The 27,398-nt window shown below is 48.3% G+C and overlaps 1 protein-coding gene across 1 annotated transcript; it reads left to right on the top strand.

The window, feature by feature from the left end:
• Positions 1-1,116: 1,116 nt before the first annotated feature.
• snta1 (syntrophin, alpha 1) lies at positions 1,117-20,216 on the top strand. Its single transcript, XM_067235047.1, has 8 exons — positions 1,117-1,412; positions 5,487-5,672; positions 15,860-16,052; positions 16,272-16,461; positions 16,582-16,712; positions 17,283-17,479; positions 17,997-18,184; positions 18,447-20,216. The coding sequence occupies exons 1-8, from the start codon at positions 1,130-1,132 to the stop codon at positions 18,537-18,539; spliced, it is 1,461 nt and encodes a 486-aa protein (XP_067091148.1). The 5' UTR covers positions 1,117-1,129; the 3' UTR covers positions 18,540-20,216.
• The last annotated feature ends 7,182 nt before the right edge of the window (positions 20,217-27,398 follow it).

Raw genomic sequence — 27,398 nt, 5'->3', positions numbered from 1 at the left:
CTGGAATTCTCAGCTTCTGAGCAGCCCTTTAGAGTTGGCCGACGCATGGGCAGTATTGATTGTAACGTGCGCTCCATACCCCTCCTTCTCATTTACAGGACCCTGTTAACTGGTTCGGAGGGATGCTTTGCGCTAAGGACCCCAAAGAGCACATTATTTCTGGCCCAAAGTGGATGGTTGTCTCTTTGTCCACTAAAGATTTTGTAGGTTATTGATTGAAGATATAAGCCACATGGGGGCTTAATCTAAAAGAGGTTCCAGAGTAAAGTGCTTGGGCTCAGCATTTCTATATCACATATAGGATTCACTTTGTTCATCACATTCACATGGGTCTTCAAGAGTAGCTGTATCAGCACAAAACATGTATTAACACTTAGGCCTACTTGCTTCATGGTGGTTGAAATGATCATGTCATTGATGTCCATGTTTAATGCAATTGTGGCAATCTAGCTTCAAGCAATGTCCATGCATGATTAAAAAGTATAATGAATGTTTTCTGAATGTTACTGCACAACTTTAGCGTGGTAAAGGTCCATCCATAGGCCATCTTTATGCTTCATTAGAAGGATGTTAGAGTTGAAAGCAAAAGTTAGTTTTGGAGAATACATTCTTTGGTAAATAGAGCTTGCTTTAATGACAAACTCTCTGAAGTCCACTGGTGTCAGTGCATATGCATAGATTACATTTAGTGTCTGCCCCAATTTGAGACGGAAGCATTTGAAGAGAGCAGCTTTTATGCACTTATTGAAAGCTAATCAGCTGGAACAGCGGCCTCTGGTTATTGCTTGTAGGGCTATTTATCATATTGAATCCTGTTTTAAAGCTGTCGACCACGCCGCATGAACCCTGCTCATTATTAAAAAGAAGAGGCTCTTTGAACTTGAAGTCAGTGTCAACACCGTTGCTAATCGTATCATTCCCAATTAACTTTCATTCTTACTAGAAGATAAACCTCTTGAAGAGAAAGAGAGGGAGAGCGGAGAGAGAGAGAGAGAGAGAGAGAGAGAGAGCGAGAGAGAGAGAGAGAGAGAGAGGAGGGGGCTGTGTGTGTCCCCTTCCATCTCCCCCACCCCTATCTCTTTACAGGACTGCCAACCCCTTCTAGAGTTATTCCAGGAATGTGTTGAACATGGCTGCCGCGATGAAGGCACAGAAAACGGGACTGTTGGAACTTCGAGTAACTGTGGACCGCTGGATCCGTGTTTTAGCCACACTTACCGAGGATACTTTAACGGTAAGCCCCGGAGAGGTCGCCGAAGAACCAGTGAAACCCAACCCAACTCCTACTGGTGCAGTTAACGGAGACCCGGCCAACCTCAGCTCCTCTCCCGTACCAGAGACGATCACCAACGTGAAGCGCACAGTGCGAGTTACAAAGCAAGATGTTGGAGGACTTGGAATTAGTATTAAAGGTATGAACAATGTTTGAATGTTTTCAATAATATAGCCTATTTATTAAAATCACTTATTTAGCTACTTTCATAAGTTACAGCGGTCGGCTCTTACGCTTTTGCTTAAAGTGCGTAAAATAGCGCTGCCAACGCCTATTACTCCCTGTTCATATTACTTGCGGGAAACATTGTAGTTAATGTACAGACATGATCGTTTTCTCAAAGTTCGCCAGTACTGAACTCGTACTGCAATTGCGCGTCTCACCACTCCACGTGCAACTTCAACTTATAGATATCCGATAAATAAAAAAAAGTTGTACATCATCAAGGCTTTATCATCATGACGCAGAGCCATGGGGTAGCACTGCACCAAAGATAAATATACAGAGAGCACAGATAGCATACAAATATGTTATCTATTTTATTGTGCTCTACTCAGACTATTAATACGTTTCAAATGCACCTTAGTGCATTTAACACTAGTATACTTCTATAGAAGTATACTAGTGCAAGCTTGTGACGACTATAAGGTCACTCACACGTGCTTACACTTTGAATGGAAGTCGGTCTCACAGCTATAATAGGTCTCAGACGTAGAGCCCCCGATGTAGCTGCCTCTATGGGCTCGCACCAGCTTCACCATCTTACTGTAATGACACACACAAGGGGAAGGGGGTCTGCCTGTAGAAATCACCCCATCTAGGTGTACATACTTGTGCTGTGATGTGTTGAGCGACTCTGGGTGATAAGAGACTCGGCTCCCCCCCACGAGCCTCCGGTCACCTGTGGGAACAAGCAGCTATATCACTTCAATCTCCCAGATGGCAAAGGTACAGCCACGCATGACTTTTGATGTATAATGGAGCAGCTAGTTAAGAACATCTCGCTCGCTCGCTCGCTCTCTCTCTCTCTCTCTCTCTCTCTCTCTCTCTCTCTCTCTCTCTCTCTCTCTCTCTCTCTCTCTCTCTCTCTCTCTCTCCTTCTCCCCCCCTCTCTCCTTCACTCACTGTACCCACCCCCAACACTGTCTCTTGCTCTGTCTCTTTCTCTCTCCATAGATCCAGTAACATTTAAACTGAGTTACAATGTGGTGAGCACTCCACCACCAAACATCAAGGCAGTATTTAATATGGGCACTAGTGAATAATGTACAATCATTCGGATGAAAGGAACTGTAGAGACGATGTGTGTGTGTGTGTGTGTGCATGTGTCCATGTATACGTGTGTGTACTGTATGTGCACGTGGGTGTGAGCGAGAGCGGGAGAAAATCACTTCCTGAAAACGCTGGCCTGTATAGACAGACTGTCAGCCCTCCTCGGAAACCTGCCAAGGTGGGGGGTCGATTTGACGGACAGCCCCGACCTGCGCCGCCGCCACCATGCAAAGATGTCTTGTCACTGGCAGGTGGGGATGTGTTAATTTTAGCTCCCCTCGACAAAACAAGTCCCCAACGACGCACACACAAACGCCACCTCGGCGCTAATGGCGACCGTTGAAAAGACCACCAGAGACTGCCTTGGCTCCCTGCTGCTTGGACGGAACAGTGCTTCTGCTCTAAGCAGGGGAAAGGAGGCAGAGGGGGTATAGTAAGCAAATGGTGGCGGGGGGGTGAGGGGGGGGTTAAGAGGCAGGCAGCTGACACCACAGTGCCAGCAGCTGAGAGGAGAAGCTCCCAGCCAGGCCGCTCGGTTGAGTTTAATTTTAGGGAGCCCTCGCTGGCTCTGAGAGAGGCGAGGAGGCGGTCTGTCCAGCTGACCTTGCCTTGCGTCCACACTGCACACTCATACCGTTACATTTAAGGGCAGGCTACACGTACGCACGGAAGAGATGTCGATACTTTCCACGGGTTTCAACGTTAAGCCTGGTTCTTATTCATTTTGAGACAGTCAGCATTTTGCCATATGCACACATTTTCTTCGAAAGTACCGGAAACCAGAGAGGGGTCACTACAGGTGGTCTTCTCCTTTCCCTCAAGGTCAAAGGTGAAGGTCTGACAGGGGCGTCGTAGAGAGGGTCACGTGTCCCCCACCATCGAAAAGCTACTGTCATTCATGTCGACACTCGTGTCAGCTTAAGTGCATGAACATACCAGGAATTGTTTCGGAGGAACCATGAATGCGCCAGTTTACAGCCTGAGCCACACAGTGCTCTGCAACACATTCAGAATGGATCCGTTTCAGATTCCGACATGAGGAGAGAGGCTGCTGCAGTGTTGTCACCAGTTGGGGGGGGGGAGAGACAATGGGGGGGGGGGGGGGGGGGAACTCCTCCACTCCCCACAGTTCCAGTGTGGGTATGATGTGTTGAGCTGTCAGCCCAGCCCACAGTGCCTGGCCCGAAGCCTAGATCCTAATAATGTGGGTCAGAGCTCTCTGACCAGGTCCCAGGGTGATTACCCCTTGCTCACCACCCCTGGCTCACCGCCCTCCCTCCCTCCCTTCCACCCATCCATCCACCAGCCCTCCTTCTCCCTGCCCGCCCCGAGGGTTGGGTGAGGTCTGTAGCGTTTAGGGTAATGAAGTGTAAGAAGCTTACGCAGGATAATTGGCTAGTTTTTCTGGTGGTGCAATTGTTGAATGGTCCACTTGCTGAAAAAGCTTAAGAGGCTATTTCTAGATGATTCAAAACACTGTTATTTTCTTTGGATCCTGCATTTTGTTGCATGTTCATATTGTTTACTTGTTATTTATGTTTACCATGCACACAAGTCTATTTATGGAATACCGAAACAGTGACACAATGTGTGCCGAAAAAATAAATGTACATTAAACTCAATTGTGGAATAAATCCAGTTGACTGATGACATACAATGGTGAATTAAGTATAGTAGAAATACTTTCAGTGTCCTTGTGGTACATGTACATCTTATATTACTGTACGTCAAATAATATGTGAACTTATTTCAAAACTCATATCTGCGGCGATGGCCTGAAGTCTGAAATGTTTATTATTCTCTTCAACGATCAAATGAGAAATAACACAGAGTAACATGATCTAACAAAGAACTCTATTGAAAGATTCTGCTCCTTCCTATCATATATCACCACCCCGTTTGATAAATCGGAATCACTTCAATTTCGTCTCACACCACAAATCAAATCACCCTCGACTTTTTCTTACATTGCCTTTCTTCCTGGCCTCCCGCAATTCATCAGGTGGTCAGAATCTGAACTGTGTCTCTATGGCTTTGATCCCCAAACAAACAGGCATTTGATGCCACAGTGGCTGCCCAGCCCTGCTAGGTGCCTCTCTTACAACTGATACATCATGTTGACAGCCCAGGGAGTAACAGTCTGCTGAGATTCCGAGGTGATTGAGATGCATGAGTCAGTGAGTCAGCCCCTAAGCTTTTTTTATTGAGGGCATCTGGCTCTATACTCTCCGTAGTTGCTGCATGAATTACATTCCCCCCCCCCCCCCCCCCCCCCCCCCCCCCCCCCGGTTTGCCAACGGAGCCAACCTGTGAAAGATGTATTCCAGATTAATTTGATTTAATCCTCTTTCGGATCATTCTTCAGCCACCTCAAGGCCGGGACTCGACTGGAAGTTGACATTATTGACAATATTTCCCATGAAAAGCCGCTGCAGGAAGTGGCAGATCCATCAGCCAATGAGCTGACCTTCATTAAACTGTATTAGGAGAGGAGACGATAGGAGGGGAGGGGGGGGGGGGAGGGGAGAGGAGAAGAGAGCAGAGGATATGTTATAGGAGAGAAAGGGAGAAGAGTTGTTAGGAGAACAGGGGGGGGGGGAGGGAGAGGAAGGGAGAGCAGAGGATATGTTAGAAGTGGAGATGAGAGGAGAGGCTGCCTCAGGCAAAGTGGATGTCTGTCCTTGTATGCTCTTTAGCTGCAGTTTAAATGGTGCAAAATCTTGCGCCCAGTGTTGTGGAATTAGTTTTACTGCGGCCATATAACAGTGACTAGATATTACAGCACATTGTCAACTCTGAATAGCTAGGATAATGTAGTCATCATCGACATGCGGGCCAGAGACTTGCAGTCATTTTAACCCCCACAGTTCACTACTGAGGAGGATATATTTGACGACAGTAAGTCGTCCACTATTAACCCATTCTGTGTTCTGGTGTTCAGGTGGGAGGGAGAACAAGATGCCCATTCTCATATCCAAGATCTTCAAAGGCCTGGCTGCCGACCAGACTGAGGCTCTCTACGTGGGCGATGCCATCATGTCGGTGAACGGGTCCGACCTGCGGGAGGCCACCCACGACGAGGCGGTGCAGGCGTTGAAGAAGACCGGCAAGGAGGTCATCCTGGAGGGTGAGCTTCCTGTCACATGACCCTGAACTCGCACACACTCACCAGGCCACGACGTGGAAGCACAGGCACAGTCGCATGGTGCTAGGACAGTCACATGGTACCATTACAGTCACATGGTGCAAGTACAGTCACATGGTACCATTACAGTCACATGGTGCAAGTACAGTCAAATGGTACCATTACAGTCACATGGTGCAAGTACAGTCACATGGTACCATTACAGTCACATGGCGCAGTCGCATGGTACAGGTGGGGTCCGAGTCCAGTCACATGGTGTAGTTACAGTCACATGGTAATGGTACAGTTGGATGCCGCACAGTCTGAAACTGAGTACTGAGACGAGAGAACTTGTTGAGCCTTGAAGGTGAGTTCTTTCTGTTTGCTTAGCTGACAGCCCCTGCAGGTCAGGACCAGCACAGACCAGCCAAGGTTTAACCAAGAGTTTAATTCCAGGCAGTGGGGGGATCATGTTGTCATGTGATTGCATCACATATGTTCTATGTCTCCCACTCCCTTTGTACGGGCGTAGCGCAGAGGTGGTTTAACAGTAGAAGATCACATGGCGGTGGAGAACAGTCCGGCTGGTGGAGGTGCAGTCCCATGGGCGTGTGTGGGCTCCTCCGTGGCATTTCTTGGAAAAAGGGCTCCACAAATGGGATGAACAGTCTTTGGAGGATCAGATTTGCTGACCACCAACTTTCCCCCAGTTGCTCCTATTGTTTGTGTGTTCTAAGTCTAGATCGACCACCCACAGAGACATACCACAGGCTCACAGACAGGTTTATCGATGGCAGTCCGACAGGCCATCAGAGTAAATACTCTAACCCTAGATGAGTTCGCCGGCTTGGCGCTGCACACATTTGCTCGACGCTGCTGACGGGCTGTCAGGCAGTCACACAGGCAGCACAGCCAGACAAGAAGAAGAAGAGCCAGAGATGCATTACAGACAGTGGAACAGTAGGCAAACCCCGAGCAGGATAGAGGCAGCATGCAGCCAGACAGAGGCAGCAGGCAGGCAGGCATTCAGAAGAGGCTGGCAAACAGACAGGCAGTAAGGCAAAGCGGGGGAAATCACTACAAATCCCCTTGGCCTCTGAGGCGGTAGAGGATAGCAGCGATATCAGACAGCTCATCCGGGCCGGCTTGTGATCTGTCATGTCAGAAATGATTTCATGGCTTCCCTACCCCGAGGAGAGGAACAGTGGAGAGCTTTGGAGAAGCTTGCTCGGGGGGGGGGGGCGAGAGGGCCTTTTGTTTTTGTCTGGGAAGAGCCCAGGCTCTCAAGCTAGTTTATGAACAACAACTACTGCTAAGCCTCAAGCTGTTTTGTTGCACTGGAAAGTTAAACACAGACACTTCCCCCGGCTCCGATCCAGGCTGCATTATGCCTATCATGTCTACAGTACCTGCAGGTGCTGTTCGACCGACACACGTGAACACACTTCATGACTTTTTAATATAAGAAGTGAACGTAGGTTTGTGAATATTTCCTGCTATCAGCTCCATAGATGACAGATCACAGAAAGACAATATGGCAAAAATATGCACCGACGCACACCAGAAGTTATCAAAGAGTCTGATTTATGAGTGGGGAGCGCTCCTACCGCAGTTCAAGATGGTGGACATCCATGATATCCACAGCACATGGTAAACATAAACTGTATTTTATAATTCTGCGCTGCTGCTGTGCCTTGGCTAACGTGCTGCCTGGGGAGTGTTTAAAGTGGACGGACACACTGAGCTCCTTCTCGGTATTCGTGTTGCTCCTTCATCAGACTGGAGATGGAATAATCAGTGCTGGGAGGAGAGGTAAACACCTAGAGGGTCAGATACATAAAACAGAGAAGATGAAACCGTAAAGGCGCAGCTGGCTTCATTTCCTCGTAGACTTTTATTTTTTCAGAGCGTGTGGGTGTCTATGCGTGTGGGTGTTTGTGAATGTGTGTGCGTGTGTGGAAGGGTGCGTACGGGGGCTTTGGTTTGGCAGAATTGCAGTGGGTGAGAATGAGAGAGGGAGATAAATAAAGAGAGAGGTGAATGAAAGAATGCTCTAGAAAGTCTAATCCACCTGGTGTTGGCAAATGTGATATTCTCTGTATTTTCACACCTTATTATCACTACAGGAAGCTGCTGATGACTCGGGAAAGGCCATGTTCACACTTTTCCTGCTCTCATAGTTTACCCAATGCAGTTGTATCGTGCAGTCACATTCGCCTCGACCAGTCAGATGTTATGCTATAAATATCAAATAAATATGAATGCTACGAACAGGTGGTGTAGCACTTAATGGACAGGAGAGGAGCGGTGGCAAACCATATATCTGCAAACTGTAAGCCTGGCTCGGGGCTAGAGCTGCTCTGTCACCAACACTGGTGACTGGTCATTTGGATTCAGCCCGGAGACCGAATTCATCACCACCAGCCGATCATCCAGCCAGGGGCTCTCCCCTGGGCACCCAGGCCTGAAAGGGGGCCACACAGAGGGAGACGAAACACAGGATAGTCACCGGGAGGGGTACTTGTGTGTATGTGTGCATGTGTGTGGTTGCAGATAGTCTAGGTAGGTGTCATGGGGGGGGGGGGGGGAGGGGGGTGAATTGAAGAACCAGTACACCGTACACGGCGAAATATTCTGTATCTGGGGCAGGCTAATGGAGAGGGAGGAGAGCGCCTCAGATCTCTCTAACTACACATGAGGCCCTGGAGGGGCAGCAATTAGTGGGCTGTCTTGGGGCTCTACCTGCTGTTGATGGATGCCCCGAACATTCATGGCAGATAGCTAACACGAAGGAAGAGTTACAGTGTGAGAAAGTGAACTTCTGGGAACTTGGCTAGGGTATTAGCTTAATATCAGGATCAATTTCGTTTAAATGTACTGGGCCCGTAAGTCCCTGACTGGCCATGAGCTGTAAATCCGTGGGTGAAATGTTCTGTGGCACTTTGCCAAGACACACTAGTCAGAACTAGCAAGCCTGGCCTTCTCAGACCCTGCCGTCCGCCCTGGGGGCTTGGTACAGACACCGACATTACACGGTTGTGTATAATGTGACATTACACAGTTGTGTGTAATGTCGGGTCTGGATCTTGTTTATAAAGTTATCTCTCCAGGACTGCTGCTGCCGTTGTTCTGTCGACTATCGAGTGGTTTGGAAGGACTATTGATTGAATGTGCATGCGTCAAAAACATACTCATTCTGGATTACCGTGAAGTCAGCTTGTTGATAAGAATTCCATTATGGGTTTAATGTGTTGCCAAAAGTGTGACCTTCAGTGACCTCTATGAAATTAAATCATAACCTAGACATAACTTTGTATGCCATGTGACCTAAAATGGGAATATTTCAAATGTCAAACATGCCAGGAAAAGTCGCACACAGAACCGTTAATACCGACATGAAAATGTGTCAGGAATGTTTGAGGTAGGATAGGTTTTGGAGGGATTCGTTTGAGCTGGTGGTAATAAGGGTTGGCGTGCATGGTCAGCGTTCTCCACTCTGAGCTAACCCCCTTAGCTAATGGGGCTCTGAGGATAGCAGACCGGCAAACTGAGCCCGGGGAAATGGCCAGCCTTTCAGCATTCTACTGACAAGGCAGCGACAAATAGCAACCTGAGCTTTTACAATTTCCTCAAGCTAATTAGGCCCCTTGAAAGTGTGTGTGTTTGTGTGTGTGTGTTTGTTTGCGGGGTTGGATAATAAGGCCGTGCTATGTTTGTGTTTAGTTAGCCCAGAGTAGCTAATGCCACCATTAACCAACCATGGGCTGGAGAGGTGAAAGTGTTCTTTGACTCAGGCACCACACTGCACTGACCGAGCCCTCCCCAGCCCCAGAGCCCTCCCCAGCCCCAGAGTCCTTCACAGCCCCAGAGCCCTCCACAGCCCCAGAGTCCTTCACAGCCCCGGAGCCCTCCCCAGCCCCAGAGCACTCCACAGCCCCAGAGTCCTTCACAGGCCCAGAGCCCTCCACAGCCCCAGAGCACTCCCCAGCCCCAGAGCCCTCCCCAGCCCCAGAGCCCTCCCCAGCCCCAGAGCCCTCCACAGCCCCAGAGCCCTCCCCAGCCCCAGAGCCCTCCACAGCCCCAGAGCACTCCCCAGCCCCAGAGCCCTCCCCAGCCCCAGAGCACTCCCCAGCCCCAGAGCCCTCCCCAGCCCCAGAGCCCTCCCCAGCCCCAGAGCCCTCCACAGCCCCAGAGCCCTCCCCAGCCCCAGAGCCCTCCCCAGCCCCAGAGTCCTTCACAGCCCCAGAGCCCTCCCCAGCCCCAGAGCCCTCCCCAGCCCCAGAGCCCTCCACAGCCCCAGAACCTTCCTCTCTGCCTGGCAGTCTGCCTGTCCTCCACGTCGCTTCACTCAGTCCTCCATGTTCAGCCAAACACCTGTCACTGAAGCAACTGGTGATGGCAAAAAGAAGCCTATGTCCCCTTCCCACCCAAGACATGCATTCTTTGGCACGCATTCTTTGAAACACACAACCCACCTACACGCACACACACGCACACACAGCTCATCCGACCAAACAAAAGAGCGCAGGCCCGAGAACGGGGGAAGGCTGGGAAACAGGGGAGTGCCGCAGGATCCGTGGTAATTCACTCATCCCGTCTTGCCTGCTAACCCCAGCCTTTCCCAGGCCACGGGGAGGGATGAAACACCTCCGAGCCTGCAGACATTTACAACGGGTTTTGTTTTATATTCCTCCGTTTTTTCCCCCCCGAAAGTAATTGAGCTTCTGTGTCTTGGCATTCCCTGCTGCCCTACTTCCTTTCTGCCTTTTTAGGTTTCCAGTGCCAGTGAAGCAGCAAGATTTGATTAATTGGCAGTTGGGTGCCAGTTTGTGCCCACGCAGCCTATGCTCAGTCAGTAGTGAGTTAGCTGATGCTAACCTGTACCCAAAGCTTGTCAGTCGAAAGCAGGCTGCGCCTTGCTTACCTGCACAGAGTTCTTTCTTAGATGCTAGCTTGTGGCTAATCTGAAGCAACCATTGTAGGGCTAGCTCCATCCAGCTCCTCATTCCACTCCCATGTGTGCAGTGCTAACACGTCCCTGGACTGTTCAAAGTGTCTTTGACTTCTCGGTTCAATACAGGCCAGCACAACTGGAAGTGGATTTGTCTGGGTGGTAAAGGATTTCTGCTTAACAAGTCTGTCAATCTGATTTAATTGCCCATTGGAGGAGCAATAGGGAAGTGGAGCAGTCAGAGGCACTATCGGAAGGCAACCAAGCTTGGTGCTGCAGAGCTGAAAGATAGAAGAAACTCACCAGACTGGTTTCTCTCCACTGGACCATCCAAGCCAACTTTTAAGAGACCACAAGTGTTTGTTCTCGACCGTCCCTTTACTCACATTATCCCATAGCACACACACACACACACAGCCCACCCACACACGCACACTCACACTCCAAGGTGCTGATGTGAGACATTTTCTGAGGTGGAAAATCCAGCTGTCTTTTCAGCACACACAGTCTGACCACAGAGGCTCTAGTAATCCATCTCCGCTGAACTGAACCGACCAGAAGGCCCACCTGAGAGGCAGAGACAACTATGGTCAGACTTGCTTTTTTTCACGTTGCATTGTTTAAGGAGTAGGCCTAATCTCAGGTTTGACGACAGGTGCGAGTTGAGTCTAAACCTTAGCTTGGTGGCCTATTGTAGTCGTAATGAGCAGCAGAGCTAGATTGGTGTCAGCTACACCAATCCTTGTGGAGTTTGAAGCTAGCAGTTCAAATACCCACACATTCTGATTTCGTATCAAGTTATGTAAGCTGTACAGGAGTCGATTCTTCTTTTATATCCTTCCCTCTCTGTGTGAACATCATAAGTATGAACCAGTCCAGTCTGGCTTAGCCTTGGCTGCACATTTATGTGAACAATAATAACTCTTGCATGAACAAAGCCACTACTGTATGTTCCTCTAGCACATTATTTCAAACCAATATTGCGTTCCAGTGTTGAGAGAGAATGGCAGTACCTATGCATGTTAAAGTTGTGCCAAAGGCGTGTGCTATATAACCTTATTAAAACTCTTAGGCACTTGGACGCATGACAGAATAATTATCACTTTCAAAATAAACCTTCTGTTACAGCTGGTTCGGTACCTGAGACACATTCCACACGGCACCCACTACTTTTCTACACCTTAGCATCGTCTTTATGGTTCACTGTATTCTATAGCGACTAACTAGACCATACGAGGATATAGGCTATTCTTTCACCTCATCTGCCTACCATTGTCTTTCTGCTCTTATATGGAACCTCCTTACTTTGTATAGACTTGGGTGGCATTCACATCTATCTCATGGTTGTGGAAGACATTTATGTGAGTGTTAGTGGATCATAGTTGGTAATGGAGGAAGATTTGTGTGTGTGTTTTGGCCCTGGGTTATCAGTCTGACCCAGCTCTCCTTTGCTGTCATGTCGGAACTGCTGTTGACAGTGACGCTGTCCAGACCAGTCAGTGGCGCCAGACCCAAGCCAGGCACGTTCAGTCAACTGCAGATCCACAGGACAGATCTTTTCCCCTGGTCTGGTGGTGCAAAGTCCCGCCTCAGAGAATGTTCCAGAGGTTTTCCCAGAGAGCAGGGAAGGAGGATATTCAGGACGGGCTCGGGGAGGATTTGGTCACACAAGAAAAGGGCTCAATGAGAGCATACCTCTCGTCCAGGACTTTGTGTGTGTGTCTGCTGTACCCTGGTGGAGTTTGCTTAGGGGCCCCTTGGAACCCCAGTGTTCGTACCCAAGCAAAAAAGAGAAATAAATCATGTCGAACAGCTAATCCTGAAAATTAACCCCATCATCTACAGCCCCCCCCCCACACACACACACACACACACGCACAAATGAGATGAGGTGCACGATGAAGTCAGAGCCGAACCTCGCCGTGTCCACTTTAGACTTTAGGAGTCATCGCCTCCGTTTAAGCTCAGTCAAACAGCGTTAGAGCGAACAGTCAAGCGGAGACATCTCCAGATCCCGAACCAGGAAGTGGACACATCAAGCGGGAGTCATCTGACCATGAGTCTGTCCTTTGCCGAGAGTTACGTTCACTTTCTTCTACTTTGTCGAATTATTCTAATTAACTCTCTTGACACTGTGCAAAGCAATCATGTTTGAGTTCTGCCGTGTGTGTGAATTAGTTTGAAAGTCTGATTCCATGCCCTGACCCCCCCCCTGGTGTTGGCTGCCATCCATGTTTTTAATGAGATGGACTGTGGGGATGATTAGGCTTCGTCCTTCTCAGATTGAAATCCCACAGGGTGGAGAGACAGCCTCTTCTCTCTCATCTGCAGTGGCCAAGACTCTGGACCTAATCACGCACATTAACAACTTACTGCCCAAAATCCCAATTCGTCAAACCGCAGGAGTCTGGGAAGGGACCACACACGCTCCTTCGTACACACACCCACACAAACACACATGTGCAGACAAACACAAACACACATGTGCAGACAAACACAAACACACACAGGTGCCAGTAGGTTTTCGTCCAAGTTTATTGCACATATACAGGAGAAGTTAGAAGGTAGAACCTTGGGAGGTGAACCCAACGTTGTGTTGACATTTGCACTGGTGTTCACATGCGAAGAGATCCGGGGTCAAGTTGGTAGTGTGTGTGTGTGTGTGCGGAGTGTACAGCATGTGTACCAACCGGGAGGCTGCCGACTGGATCCTGATGATGTTGTTTTTGCCAGAGAGTTAGTGCGTGGGAGGTACAGGGACATTCCTGTGCTAATAGGGCTTATGGGGCGGACAGCGTGCTTCAGAGGTCGCCCCGCACCAAATGAAATGGAATTCCAGCAGCTCCCACGGCAACCAGGAAGCAGGGGGTGCAGATTCAGCCGCGGCATTGTTTGGCAACGCGGCGCTGGTCCGGCCAAGTCAGGCTGCGAGGCGGCGAGGCCGCCCCCTCCCTCAACCCCCTCCTTGCCCCTCCTCCTCCTCCTCCCCCCCCCCCCCCCCCCCCCCGTTGCCTGTGGACATCCTCAGGGGTGCAGATCCGACTGTTTGGAGGGCCATGCTTTCTGGTGACTTCTCCAACAGCACTGTTGGGGTTTATAGAAATGCGTTTTCTTTTATTCACGTTTTTATAGCGCTGGGCAATTGAAAATGTGTCTGGGCTGGCTGAGGGAGAGAGTTCAGAGTCGTGACCCGTCCCCCAGTTTAGGGAATTGTGTGAAACAGAATTGGAAATAAATGTATGGGGGGGGGGGGGGGGATTTGTTCTTAAAGCTGGAATAGGAAAGCTTAGTGTGTTAGGGTGTAGGAGCTAAGAAATGCCACACGTGCACCCATCTCATGTGCACACACACAAACACGCATGCACACTCACACACGTATACACACACAAAGACACATCACACAACACATATAGAGGGTCTTTTGCTACTTGCCAGATAAGCTAAAGTAATAACAGTGGTGTGTGGGCTAATTTTAGCTCCGTGTAGAATGTGCCCTCCACTGGTATTCATTCTAACATTTGGATTCTGTTAAACGTAATTTACTTCTGGTTGAATTGAGCGCCTCTCCCTTTATTCACCGGCACCATCTTTTCGATGAGTTGTTTTGGGACACAGAACATTAATAATCTGGGAATGCTGCTGATGCGCGTGTGGGGGGGCTAGATAATAGAGGAGCTTCATTTGGCAAACATTTTCCACCCAGTTCAAGAATCAGAGGCAGTATGGAGGTTGGTGCAATGGAGGTTGTGAAGGAGAAATGTCCCACTGTGATAACATGATAGGAAGTCAGGAATGAAAGCAACCGCATGGCATAGATCTGTCCGAAATGATGGCCTGCGTGCGTGCATGAGACCTAACATTATAAGACTGACCAACCAATTTGTACAGTCTGAGCCAGAGCCCCAACCAGGAAGTGGCCATCCCATGGTGCACTGCACACATCAATGGGTTGGCACAGGAAGTCCTACACAGCAACAAGTTTCCATGAAATACAACGCTAGTGTGTTGACAGGACTTCAAAGCTGTAGCTTGAGACTGGGATCCCACACAGCCTTGGTATAGCCCTATAAGTACTCCATGTCCATACAAACTACCTCCGAGCTACTCTGCAATGCGATGCGAACCAGACAAACTACCTCCCCCCCCCCCCGAAGGTAACCTGTGTGTGTGTGACCGTGCCAGTGGGTGACCTGTGAGGTACTGACAGAATGGGAGGGGAAGAGGATCATAGAGAACGCCCGTCGGGGAGGGGAGCGAGAGGGAGGGAGGGAAACGAGAGAGAGAGAGAGACACGGAGAATGCTGACGGTGGGGTCGGGTTGACCAGGGGCGACGGAGTGACGGCGGCTGTATTTGGGGGCTGGAGGAAGCCCCCGTCGGTCTCCTGTGAGAGGAACGCTTCACACCGCCCCAGTGAAACCAGAGCTGTGCCCCTGGCTACCCGCCTCGCGTCCTCTGGGCTATTTTTACCCCAGCCCTGGCTCCCTATACCATACCACAGCCCACTGGAGCTGCCTGGCCGGGTGTCTGTGTGTGTGTGTGTGTGTGTGTGTGTGAGAGAGTGTTTTGTGTGGTAAGAGGCTGTGTGTGGTTGTAATATGTCAGCGAGGGACAGCCAGTGGGAGCAGTGGGAATGAGAAAGGGCACAACTTCAGACAGTAAAGTGAAGACCTTTTTTAATACCAGCTATGTGGTCTACTGTCTGCCGCTGTTGTCTTTCCTACAGAAAGACCTGCCTGCAATGGTCAGATCATGCTCCTAACCCCATCACTGTCATCCTTCACTTTCACACAAAAAACTGAATTCTCAAAATGATGTATCATTCATATGATTCGCATTACATTACATTTAGTCATTTAGCAGATGCTCTTATCCAGAGCGACTTAAAGTAAGTACAGGGACATTCCCCAGAGGCAAGTAGGGTGAAGTGCCTTGCCCAAGGACACAACGTCATTTGGCACAGCCGGGAATCGAACTGGCAACCTTCAGATCACTAGCCCGATTCCCTAACCGCTCAGCCACCTGACTCCCTGTCGCATTGAATAGAAACAACTGCAAATGTTTGTATTTATAATTTTTTACATATATCTTTTTATATTTTTTATATATGTTTTATACATTTTAAACTCTACAATGGGATATTTGCCTGCGTCATATTAAATTCAATCTCCTCCCCCTTTTTCTCTAACTCCCCCACTTTCACCTCTTCTCCTGCTCCTCCTCTTCCTCTCCTCTCCCAGTGAAGTACATCAAGGAGATGTCAGCGTTCTTCAAGAACACCTCCCCTGGAGCCCCCCTCCCCTGGGACTCCCCCCCTGCCACCCCTCAGAAGGGGGCCGACACCCCCCCCGCCGAGCCCAAAGAACCCCGCAGCATCCCCCTCAAGATGTGCCAGGTGCTGCGGAAACAGTGCCCCCCGGACACAGAGAACAGGTACTGCAGCCATCAGCCATCTCCCCAACATAATGAGGCAAAAAATAATTGTGGGGGGGGTTTGACTCATCACCGCTCTATAAGTTAAAGGAATTCCATCAACCCGTCTTCCTCCTCCGTCCCTTCATCTGTACCCTTTCATCCTCCCACTCCTCTCTGTTCTCTCTCTCTCTTTCTCTCTCTCTCTCTCTCTCTCTCTCACTCTCTCTGCCCCCACAGGTATTTCGAGGTGATCTCATCCAACAGAAAGAGTTCTGTATTCCTGCGGGCGAAGGACCCAGCCATGGCCCAGTCCTGGTACAACGCCATCCAGGCCGGTACGGCCGCCCAGGGGCTCCGGGTCAAGGAGGAGCTGAGGGCCATGCAGCCCGGCATGGAGGTCAAACACGTGGGCTGGATTACCGAGCAGGTACCCGGCCCCCTCACCGTCGTTGGACGTCAGGGCCTCGAGTCGACAAACGAATGTTCACCCTTTTAGCTCGGACTGACCTGCGTGTGTGTCCTCCCCCCCCCCCCCCCCCCCCCCCAGGCCTCCCAGGGCCCGGAGAGAGCCGTGGTGGCTGTGCTGACGGAGAGAGACCTGCTGCTGTACCCCACCCTGCCTGACAGCAGAGACAGTCTCAGCAGCCCGGCAAAGAGCCACCCACTCATCACTACCAGGTCCATTCACTGCCGCTTCTCACTCAATATTTGAACTATACGTAGGAAAATATCTGTGCGTGTGCCTGCAATGTATCTGGATGCTATTACGATTGAATTTCACTTCCAGGGATTATACAAAAAGTCACATATCCATCGATATATCTAGACAACCCCCCCCACCTCCCCACCCCACACACACACACACACACCCCACACACTTTACACACTTTACACACGTTCCCCCTGCTCAAACCCACATGGTTTGGAACAACCATGAGGAAAATAACACTGCTCTCTGAGGAAATGATCAGAGGCTTGTGTGGATGCTTCCATAAATGGGAGATTGGAAACGTAGCATGATCTCATATTCATGTGGAAACGATTAGCACACCCAGAAGGTATGAGTCACACAACCAACCCACCCCGCCTCACTCTGCCTTTCTCTCTCTTTACTAACATTTATCTCTCTCCCCCTTCTCTCCTAACCCCCCTTCCTTTTCTCCCCCTTTGTTCCTTCCTTCTCTCCTACCTCCCTTATCTCGTTCCTTCACTCCTCTCCTACCTTCCTTCTCTCCCCCCCCCCCCCAGACTGGTCCACTCAGGCCCAGGGAAGAGCTCCCCCCTGCTGGACTCGGAGCTGTCGTTCGGCCTGCGGACGGGCACCAAGCAGGGCGTGGAGACCCACGTGTTCCGGGTGGACTCTGCCAGGGAGCTGTCCGTGTGGACGCACCTGCTGGTGGAGGGCTGCCACAACGCTGCCGAGCTCATCCAGGAGGTCACCACAGGTAGGGGGTCGGCAGGGAGTCTGGACAGGGGGGAGGGGTCTCTCTACGGGGGGAGACCCTCGTGTACCTGGATTGGTGCCAAGTTGAGTAGAGGATAGGGTTTAGTGTGGGTAGAGTCCCAAGTGACAACAAGCAGGTTCCGGGTGGGATTGTGTCGAATGTGGTCTTCCTTCCTCTCTTCCTTGGATAAATCCCTGTTCTGACCAGAGTGGTTGACTAGGTGAGGCCACACTGCCCTCTCCTGGGCGGGATGTTACACTGCGGCATTTGCCCGTCTCTGATTGAATCTGTAATGTCATAGAACAAAGGGAGGGGCTGTTGTTGAGAGGGACCAGAGAAGACACATGGAGGCCGGGCTTCTCGACCGCGGAAATGTTACGAGTCCACAGATCCTCCTTGAAAAAAACCACTGCTGCCCTCTCTCTCCCGTCTCCCCTCTCTCGCCCTTCTCTCCCTCCCCGCTCTCTGCGCTCCGTCCCCTCTCTCTCTCCACTCTCCCCCCCCTCTCTCCGATCAGCCTGCAGCTGGAACGGGAAGGAGGTCACTCTGGGAGTGCACATCGACGAGGGCTTCACCCTGTTCACGGAGGAGATGGGCGTGAGGAAGAGCGTCCTCCTGCAGCAGCCCTTCGAACGCCTCCGGATGTCCTCGGACGACGGCGTACGCATGATCTTCCTGGACTTCGGAGGGCCGGAGGCTGAGATTGTACGTCTCTTCTGCGTGTGCGCGTTTTGTGTTTCTGTGTGTATGTGTGGGCGTGTGTGTGTCCCCGTGTGCATGTGTTTGTGTGCGTCTTTGTCTGATTGCTTGCATGTTCCCCCACATCATTGACAGTAACTCAACTCCCTCTTCTTCTTCTTCTCCTTCACATACTCTCTGCACCCTCTCTCATCTGCTCTCCCTCCATCCCTCTCCTCCCTCCACCCCTCTCCTCCCTCCATCCCACCTGTCTCCATCCACCCTGCAGCAACTGGACCTCCACTCCTGCCCCAAGACCATGGTGTTCATCATCCACTCCTTCCTGTCTGCCAAGGTCAAGAGGCTAGGCCTGCTGGCATGATGACAGCCTCTCCCTGGGCACCCAACCTCACACACACACACACGTACACACACACACACACATGTACACACACCAGACTCCCAACACCAGGGTCAGGGTGCTACTCCTGGAGGCAGATTGACTGACCGTTCCACCCACCCTAGGTCAGAATCCTCTCCCAGTGGAATCGATATCAAGCAGCAATAATGATGCTCCCATGGTTTAGAGGTTGTCCGTCTCACACACAGGTGCACCTCTGCTGTCGGGCGTTCATCATGTCAGCCAGCCAGCTGTGTTGTCATGACAGCCCACAAAGCACTGTTACCAAGCCGGAGAGTTTGTTAGTTACTGATGCAGTCTTGTCGTTGGTAGTTTCACGGAGCGTGGCAGTTTTTTTTGGTGCCGTTTCCATGATCCCTGTGTCAGCTCTTCAGCTGTCATCGGAAGTCTTCGCAGTCCCTACTTCATTTCCATGACAACAGCCCATGGACACTGGGAGGGCTGTAAGGCTGTAATGGAACCGAAAGGTGTTTTGCTCGCGGAAAGAACTGATTGGTCAATAGAACAGTTAAGAGGGCATCATGTCGCGCTCATCCAGCCATCTCCTCTTCGCGTCCGTGTCAGCGGGGGCCTCCATCTTCATTTACGTCGGCCAGAAGGGCTGCGATCCAAATGCTGATTCGGTTGATTATTTAGTGCAGCTAAAGTGCGCCAGTCCCACCTCCTCCACCTCCTCTGCATCTTGTTATGGTTTCACTTTCCTGTCCCATCTCTCCCCCCTCCCACCCCTTTCGTCCCCAGAAGCAGTTCCCTTTATATTTAGGTGTACAGGTACACAGCTGGCCATCCACCCTCTACTTAACTTGAATTGGTTGATGCATACTATACACAGCATCCATATTTGTCGTTTTCTTGTTTACTCGACGCAGTATCATTCAGGAAGATGAGTGCATACTAAGACCGGTACCGACTTATAGTTTTAAAACGAAAGGAGTGTTGAACTCTTGAATACATATTCATTGTTTGGTTTTCAAAAAATGGCAAAATTGGTCAACATTATCACATGCGACATCAGGCTTACATTAGTTATTTTTTATAGAGATAGGAAGAGAGAAAGGGTGAAGCTCAGTGATATAACATTTGTCTGCAGATCAAGAGGTTGCAGGTTCAAATGCCCCCTGTACTGTACATCTCTTCGGATTGAAGAGTCTGCTAAATGAATCCAAAAGTGAAAATGAATACATTATTAGAGAAAGGGGGTGGGTTTAAGCTGGTGTTGTAGTTCGTACTAAGATAGCTCAATACACAATGTTTTTCTCTTTCGATCTATGACAGAAAACAGATTAAAACATGTTGAATGACAGACCTAGGACATTCTAGGAAGCCACTAGGGTGTGTTTGTGGGACAGTGTTTGTTGTCCTGGTGGCCATCTTGAAAATGTTTTCATTTACAGAAGGGACTCTAATAACTATTTAGACGACTACTTGCTTGCATCACAGTGTTCATTTTCCCACATTTTTTGTGTCAGTTCTCGACCCACAACTTGTGGCCTTCTCTATACTGTGCTAAACCAACTTATATTAATATATATATATTTCAAAACTAAAACTTGTTTGCTTTCAAAAATAAAAAATGTATTGTATATTGTTATTTAAACAAAGGTGTGCCTTGCAGGGTTGTTTGTATATAAAAGTGTAATAAACATTGATTGTTAACTTTTACCAGGTTCTATTGATTCTTCATAACTAGTGTACCATATGCCTGAGAACAGAATTGTATTCAGTCTATGGTCTGCATCTCTGTTTCACCGACTGTCTCTGGAGGAAAGGATGCCTCACTGAATCGTTTTCCTCCGAGTTTTTCCTTGTCTTCTGTTGGGTTCAGGTTGGTTTAGGTGTCGTTCTATGGGCATCTGTGAAGCCCTCTGTGACATTGCTTCTAAGAAGGGCTACACAAAATGTGATTTGATTTGAAGTGTTTGGAGTACACCTCTAAAGAAACCCTTCTTAGGCCGCATGTCCTTGGAAGACATACTGTCGCTGTGTAGTACTGTAAACTCTGTCTGTCTGCCTGCCTGTCTCTCTCTCGCCTTCTTTGTCAACCTCCCTTTCTCTCTCTTTATCCCTCTCATGTCCATCTCTTTGTATTTCACTCTACTTGCAACTCCAATGTGACCAGTCGGACAAACGGTTGTCCATGTGTTGCTTTGTGCGTTTGCTTGCCAGGGCACAACAAAGCTAAACTGTGGAGAGGAGAGCCCGATGATGAAAAGCCCGCTCTGTCAGGTATGTTGTATCCGACTACCAAATCAACTAAACACCTCCCTCTATCTCTCCCTCTCCTTTCTCCTTGTCGGGCGGTTGCCGTGGTAACCGCTGGGGAAGGGAAAACTAGCCAGTGTTGTATCACTTAACTGGTGATATTGCCAATCTGCCTCCCGGGTGCACCTGCAGACAGGCAGAGCAGAGAGAGGGAGATTGTGTGAATACATTTTGAATGAGAGGCCAGTTATGAGGGAGAGAGAGAGCGTGAGACGTCAGCAGGCGGCCCCTCGACAAGAGATGAGAGGACCTCAGGCCCCGGTCCGCGCTCGACGGGTCTGCGACTGACAGGGTCAAGGGGCCAGGGCCAAGTCTAGAGTGGGCAGTTAGACCGGATGTGACCAAGTACACTTAGCACTCGTAACCTCATCAACGGGCTACTTTTTTGGTCGGTGCCTTTTTTGTGCCGCAGATCTACAAGAAACAGACAGATGGCACTGCAGCTTAGAGGAAGAGACAGCCCGCCCTGGAGATTTGGATATCGTTTCTGTCAGAAACACTAGGGGTCTCTGTGTCTCCATTCCTGAGCTCCCACAGAGGAGAGCAGTGTTCTGTGAGAGAGAGAGAGAGAGAGAGAGAGAGAGAGAGAGAGAGAGAGAGAGAGAGAGAGAGAGAGAGAGAGAGAGAGAGCAGAACATTGGAACTCTGATTGGAGATGACCTAATTCAGTACAGGACGTCCCACAATGCATTCTCCTGCACTCTCTCTGTCACACAACCACACACGCACACACAATGGCACAAAGAGAAGGGTTGAACACAATAGAAAGAGAGACACCAAAGAGAGGGAGAGAGAGAGAGCTAGGGAGAGAGAGAGAAAGTAGACACAATAATACTATTGCCAGAGCTGTTCAGTTCATCTATTTTCTCACAGTGTTTCATGGTTCTGTTGTTGCTACTGTAAGAGACCGCCCAATCAAACAGGACTGAATACATGATGACAGGTAACTATTCAAACCTCGATGCCATAAAACATGACCTTATCCGGGATTAAAGTACGGTCGACTCATTTTTAAATCAGCAGCATTCCCAATAACAATGTCAAATGTTTACAGTAGTACGGGCTCGGACTGAAACAGAGTAGGTGTCGGAGCACTGCGATTCATCCAAGCTTAATCAATCATGTTTGTTTGAACCCAGTCAACCTGCTTCCCAGACAAACAAATGTAAAGGGAGGACAAAATCCCTGACTCGGCCCAACTTGGCCCAACAACATTCCTATCTCTCTCCCAGCCAGGAGCAGACAGTATAGAAATTATAGTCATTCATGCTAAGGCATGGCTTGGAATTTGGGGCTCCTATTATTGTTATTATTACTGTATGTACTAAAAAGCCAGGTTAGGTTATTAAATATGCCAGAGCGAATTGTATTTTGCTCAAGTAAGCTTCTTGGAAATATCCCATCAGAGCCACCTTTTATTCTTCCGAATGTAGTTATGAATTTTAAAGTAGACTCGTATTACTGGAGGAGAGTGGGTTGTGATCTGAATTCTGAGTAATGCCGAGATTGGAGTTTCTTGTTCCATGGGCTCCATGAAAAAGGAGAATATTACTATGAACAGGGTCTGGTAAAAAGAGAAGGAGAAAAGAAAAAGGGTGTGCAAGGGATGTGTGTGTGTGTGAGTGTGTGTGTGTGTGGGGGGGGGGGGGGTAAACAAGATGGCCTAGGAAAAGTGACCGTGTTTGATAACACCAACTTCAGACGGACATTCCGGGGGGTTTTCAGCAGTACACACACCATTTTCGTTTTTGGTATTCATGAGCATATGTTCCTGTGTAAAGTCCTCTGTCAATAAATATGCACAGTCTTAATTGTCCCGTCATAATTAGACAACTGTTCTGGAGGTTTTGGCTCCAGTCTGCGAAGCTCGTCCTTTTGTTTTAGCTTTGGCACCTCTGATGATTTCCATGACAATTGAGTACGCTAGAGAGAAGGTGAGAAACGCTGTTGGAAAAAAGCCTCATCAAAATCAGAATGGCTTATTAATAGAACCCCGTCCAGGAACACAGATGGCGGCTGCCAAAAACAAACAGAAATCACAGAAATGAAAAACCTAATTCAATTAGGAGGGAAGGATTCCTGGACGCACGTCGAGCCGTTATTATCGAGCCGTTTCGATTCATTTGATAATACAATAAATTACAACAACAAAAAAATAGGATCTGGGTTGACAAACAGTGAACGAGGTGTGCAAGTTGGGGAGAGAGGAGCCGGGGTTGTAGCAGTTGTGAGTTTCATAGTCAACGACAGATTATATCAGAATGCCTGATGGGAAAATATCCCAGACGAAATGTAGATTTCTGCTCAATCAACAGAACCAGGTCCAGCCAGGCCACACAGGCTGGAAGGTGTGACTTAACTGAACCACAGAGAAAACCACAGGGGTTGAAAATCAGTTGTTAGGTCACATTGACTTCATGACGGGATTTAAGTGGAGAACAAGGATACAAAGGAACACATCTAAAAGCATACGTGCTCTGGTACTGTTGCAGACTAACACTGTAACACCTTCCAGCGAGGTGTCTGTCATCTAGCACGGCTCTCGTGTGTTGCCCCGTGGGCTTCGCTATCATTGCAAGCATGTTATTACTCAGGATTCGCCTTGACTGGCGTGTGGGATCTTGGTAATTCATGGTTGGATCTCAATCCACACTCTCTTTCTCCTTTTGAAATCGCAACACAGGCTCACTTTGTTGCTTTGATACTAGAGACACTTAACCCTTGTGTGGTGTTGGGTTGGGGGGATTATCTTTCAGTGTTTACAAAAATAAATATGGTCCAATTAATTTTTGATTCAAACAAATGTTTTTTTCAACCTAAGACTCGTTGGCCTTGGCTCATTTTCTGTGAAGAACATGTAAAAGAACACTTTTTTGGGTGTGCGGACTGTGCAACCCCTACACATACATTACATATGTGCTGTTTCAGGGGGAACACAAAGGGGGGAAAAAAAGTTAAAGTTAAACATAAAGGTTTGATGTATGCCTTCCCTCTGTCTTCTCATCCCCTAGTCGTGCTCTTTCAAGACAGCACCAAGACCATGCCTGTTTCCCTGCATGTCTGAATGTCTCTTGCTTTCGTTACCCTTTTTACCCTTTGTTGTTTGTGAAACTACAAAATGGCTTGCAGGAACCTGCGTAATGTTCTCAGAATGCACTATTTTAAACCATTATTTTGATCAACTATTTTCACACTTGCCTAATTGGTGCAAATTGGTGGTCAGTTTCTAGAAATGGTCAGGGCTGCATGTTTTAAAATGCCTGAGTAACAAAAGTGGACACCACACAAGGGTTAAAACAAGGAGAAGTATATGAAGAGTAAAACTAGCCTACACGCTAACACACTAAAGTCTGCAGCTCCTCTACAGAATGCATCTCTGAACAACACATAGTATCGCCGCTTATCACTTTAAATGGATCAAATGCTTGGCTTCATTGGCCTGTACCAAAGCCTCATTCACAGGCACAACCTAATGAGTCAAATACACAATTCAGATTGAACAACAAGGTTGATATTGCTCACACACAACATGGCTGCGAAATGCCCTAGGAGGTCTGAAAGGAGAATTAGTGCACCTGTTACCAACCAGCTATATGTAATTGGAGGCCATCAAGAGCTGTTGTGGTGAAAACGAGAAGTCCCCTCCGCATTTGGGTGAGCTTTCTTTCACAGAAACACCAAGTGATGAGAAAATAGTTACATCTGTGGTTCTCTCTCTGAGTCACTCGACTGAGCACACAGTGCACCAATAGTACCAAAGCACAAGATAAGAAAGGGTGGTTTCTCAACAGGGATGTGGGCTCCTAAACACAAAGACAAGTGTTTTTGAAACCAGACAGAGCTTTGTGTCACTCTAAGTCCTTCTTCTGACACCTTTTACTTAATATTCTTAACCGCCCTTCCCATAAAGAATGAAAGTGCTAAATCAGCTTTTTAATGTTATCATCCTCCATGCAGCTCCTTCAAAGATAATCTCGTAGCTCACTGTGAGATCTGCAGTTCTAGTGAACACATTTACACACTATGCTCTTGTTACATATATTATAATTACAAATGAAACAGCCTGACACGGTTTTGGAAGGCTGGTCTTCTTGGAGCAAGTGGGCAGACCACGGATTGTATGTAAATGTATTCAATACTGTCTTACAAGAAGGACTCAAAACGACAGTGTGTAGGAGAGTTTTACAAGAACGATAGTCTCTGGTAATTAGCCAGGGTGATATTTAGAGCCATATTTCTTGATGATCAGTCAAGATACTGGAGAGACAGACTAAGTCTTACTTTTAGTTTTCATTATTGTTTTGAGAGGGTTTCAGGGTTCAAACATGGCAGCTACACTATTCTCTGTGTGAGTCCTGTATGGGTTTGTAAATTAGTGCAGGAATAGCTGCAATTCAAGCTTAATGACTATATTGTAAAGCATGGAAGTCCTTTCGTAGTTTTTGTCAGCGAGTAAAAACGCAACCAAAAAAGAGAGAAAATGTTTAAATGCAATTTGAAAAGCCTTTTCTTGGTAGAACCGCCCACGCTTCCTGCTCGCTCTCCACCACAGAACTGAAGTTGCAACTGACAATGGCTGTGTGCTGCTCGACTAGCCTATTGGGGGCTTAGGTGTTAGGTGCTATACCCCAACTTTGACTTTTTTCCAGGCTTCTTCCTCTCACACTCGTCACCCCTGCGGTCGGCTGAGCGAAAGATGCTGACATGGAAACCAGAGCCACAACAGAGGAGGAAAAAGAGAATCATGAAGAACCAAAAAGACTGAGGGTTTAGGCTTGCGCGTGTTGAACCATCAGTGGTGGAAAGTTTCCGTTTCCAACAGACTCTTGCCTTGAAGCCACCAGAGGAACAAGCAGGACGGTCACGGTGTCCCCCTAGAATGTCACCCTCCTCTTCTGTCAATCTTTACAGTCCTTCGTGGTGCATAGACATTTATGGTAAAAAACGATGGTGTCACAAACAAGGAAGGAATTCTGTATGATCTTACACACTGGCGTCAGACTGGAAGAACCTGAGACTCCTGTCCCTGATACAGGGACAGGAGTGTCATGTCTGCAATGACCCTCTAGGTGTCTTCTGGTGCAGCTTTTTCTGATGTTTGGTAGTGGTGCTTTAAAAAAAAATGGAAACCAGAAGCAAACAGCGCTCGACTCCTCTCAGTGTCGTCCAGGATCATAAATTGTATGTTTCATTCTGCGCTCCCCTCATGCCTTTGACTTTGAGACAGGGACAGAATTAAAGGAGCTGACAGAATTGTCAAATCGAGGCGAGGCGGCCCTCAGTATTTACTGTAAGGTTTACTATGGAGCAGAAAATGACTGTCAGGATGACCATGGAGAGCAGTCAGCACCAAGGTTGAGAAATAGTGCCGGATGGAGGGGGGGGGGGGGGGGCAGGAGGGGGGATAATGTCAGTTTCCACAAAGCTCTGATAGGCTGTTGTTACTACACACATACAACTGTCTGTTGGCAAGCAAACCCGCGCGCGCGCACGCACGCACACCCTCCGACACATCCGCACACTCTGACACACATGTACACACCCACACACACCCACGGTGAAAAGGGGCCCGTGTGGCTGCACCCAAAACCGCCATTATCTGCTGTTTCATTAAGAATGTATGAATGTGGTTTTCATATAATGTGTGTCATATCACGAAGTGGCAGTTCACGTTTTCCAATTGTTCAATAATGATGTATTTGCCAATTCAATACTGGGAGAGGAGCCGGCAGACGTAAATGAATAAAACATCAAGTGGAGCGTCAGCGTGACAGTTCCTCTCTATCTGGAAAACTTGTGTGCAATTGGGGTAAAATCAGTGTTTGGATGGATGCCTGGGTTTGGGTACGCCGTGCCCATTTCTCTCAGTTCTCTTTATCTCACAGACGCCCCCATGATGCATCACTTTCAAAAGCAAAGCCAACACGTCCCTGCATCTGCTCTTGTTTGCAAAGATAGTTTACTGACAATATCCATGTTGGCCACTGTTTATGGCCACAGCTAATTAACAATTGTGTCAATCCTGAGCTAAATATAAGTATGGGAAGCATATGTACAGTTTAGAACACGTGGGATTAATATTCTGTGAGATATGTGATGGTATGACTGCCTTTTATGTTCCCAAGCCTTAAACGGCACTGACATGGATCCTGAACACAAAGAAGGACACGAAAACTCCTTCACTTTTAACCTTTTTTATTACGTAGATTTGAAATCAAAGAAGCATTGTGACACAAAAGGATGCTGACGGCAAGAAAAGAAAGAGCTAGCATCCAAAATGTAAAAAATAAAGCAATAATCATCATCATTATTATCAAACCAAATGAAAAACAGTCAAATGAAAATGCACCTCCATGGTAAGAAGCAAAGTGATCTCATTTCTTTCATAAATAAGGAAACCTGTCACGTTGATGGGCAACTTGCAATTTTTTAATAATAATAATAATAAATTGATAACAATTTAAAATATTTATCAGTACTGGCTTTACAAATAAAATAACTACAATTGGCAGGTTTATACACAACTTAAATGTTATATTTCCATTACAACTAAAATGA

The sequence above is a fragment of the Osmerus mordax genome, chromosome 1 (assembly GCF_038355195.1).
Source record: "Osmerus mordax isolate fOsmMor3 chromosome 1, fOsmMor3.pri, whole genome shotgun sequence".
Taxonomy (NCBI): domain Eukaryota; kingdom Metazoa; phylum Chordata; class Actinopteri; order Osmeriformes; family Osmeridae; genus Osmerus; species Osmerus mordax.
Note: the sequence above shows the minus strand (reverse complement) of the source record. Positions and strands in the feature narration are given on the sequence as shown.

What these genes read in the sequence shown, in the direction of transcription:
- snta1 (XM_067235047.1), top strand. Translation starts at nt 1,130, where the DNA reads ATGGCTGCCGCGATGAAGGCACAGAAAACGGGACTGTTGGAACTTCGA. An exon ending in ACTTGGAATTAGTATTAAAG is followed by an intron (nt 1,413 to 5,486) that starts GTATGAACAATG and finishes TCTGGTGTTCAG; the next exon opens with GTGGGAGGGAGAACAAGATG. An exon ending in CATCCAGGAGGTCACCACAG is followed by an intron (nt 17,480 to 17,996) that starts GTAGGGGGTCGG and finishes CTCTCCGATCAG; the next exon opens with CCTGCAGCTGGAACGGGAAG.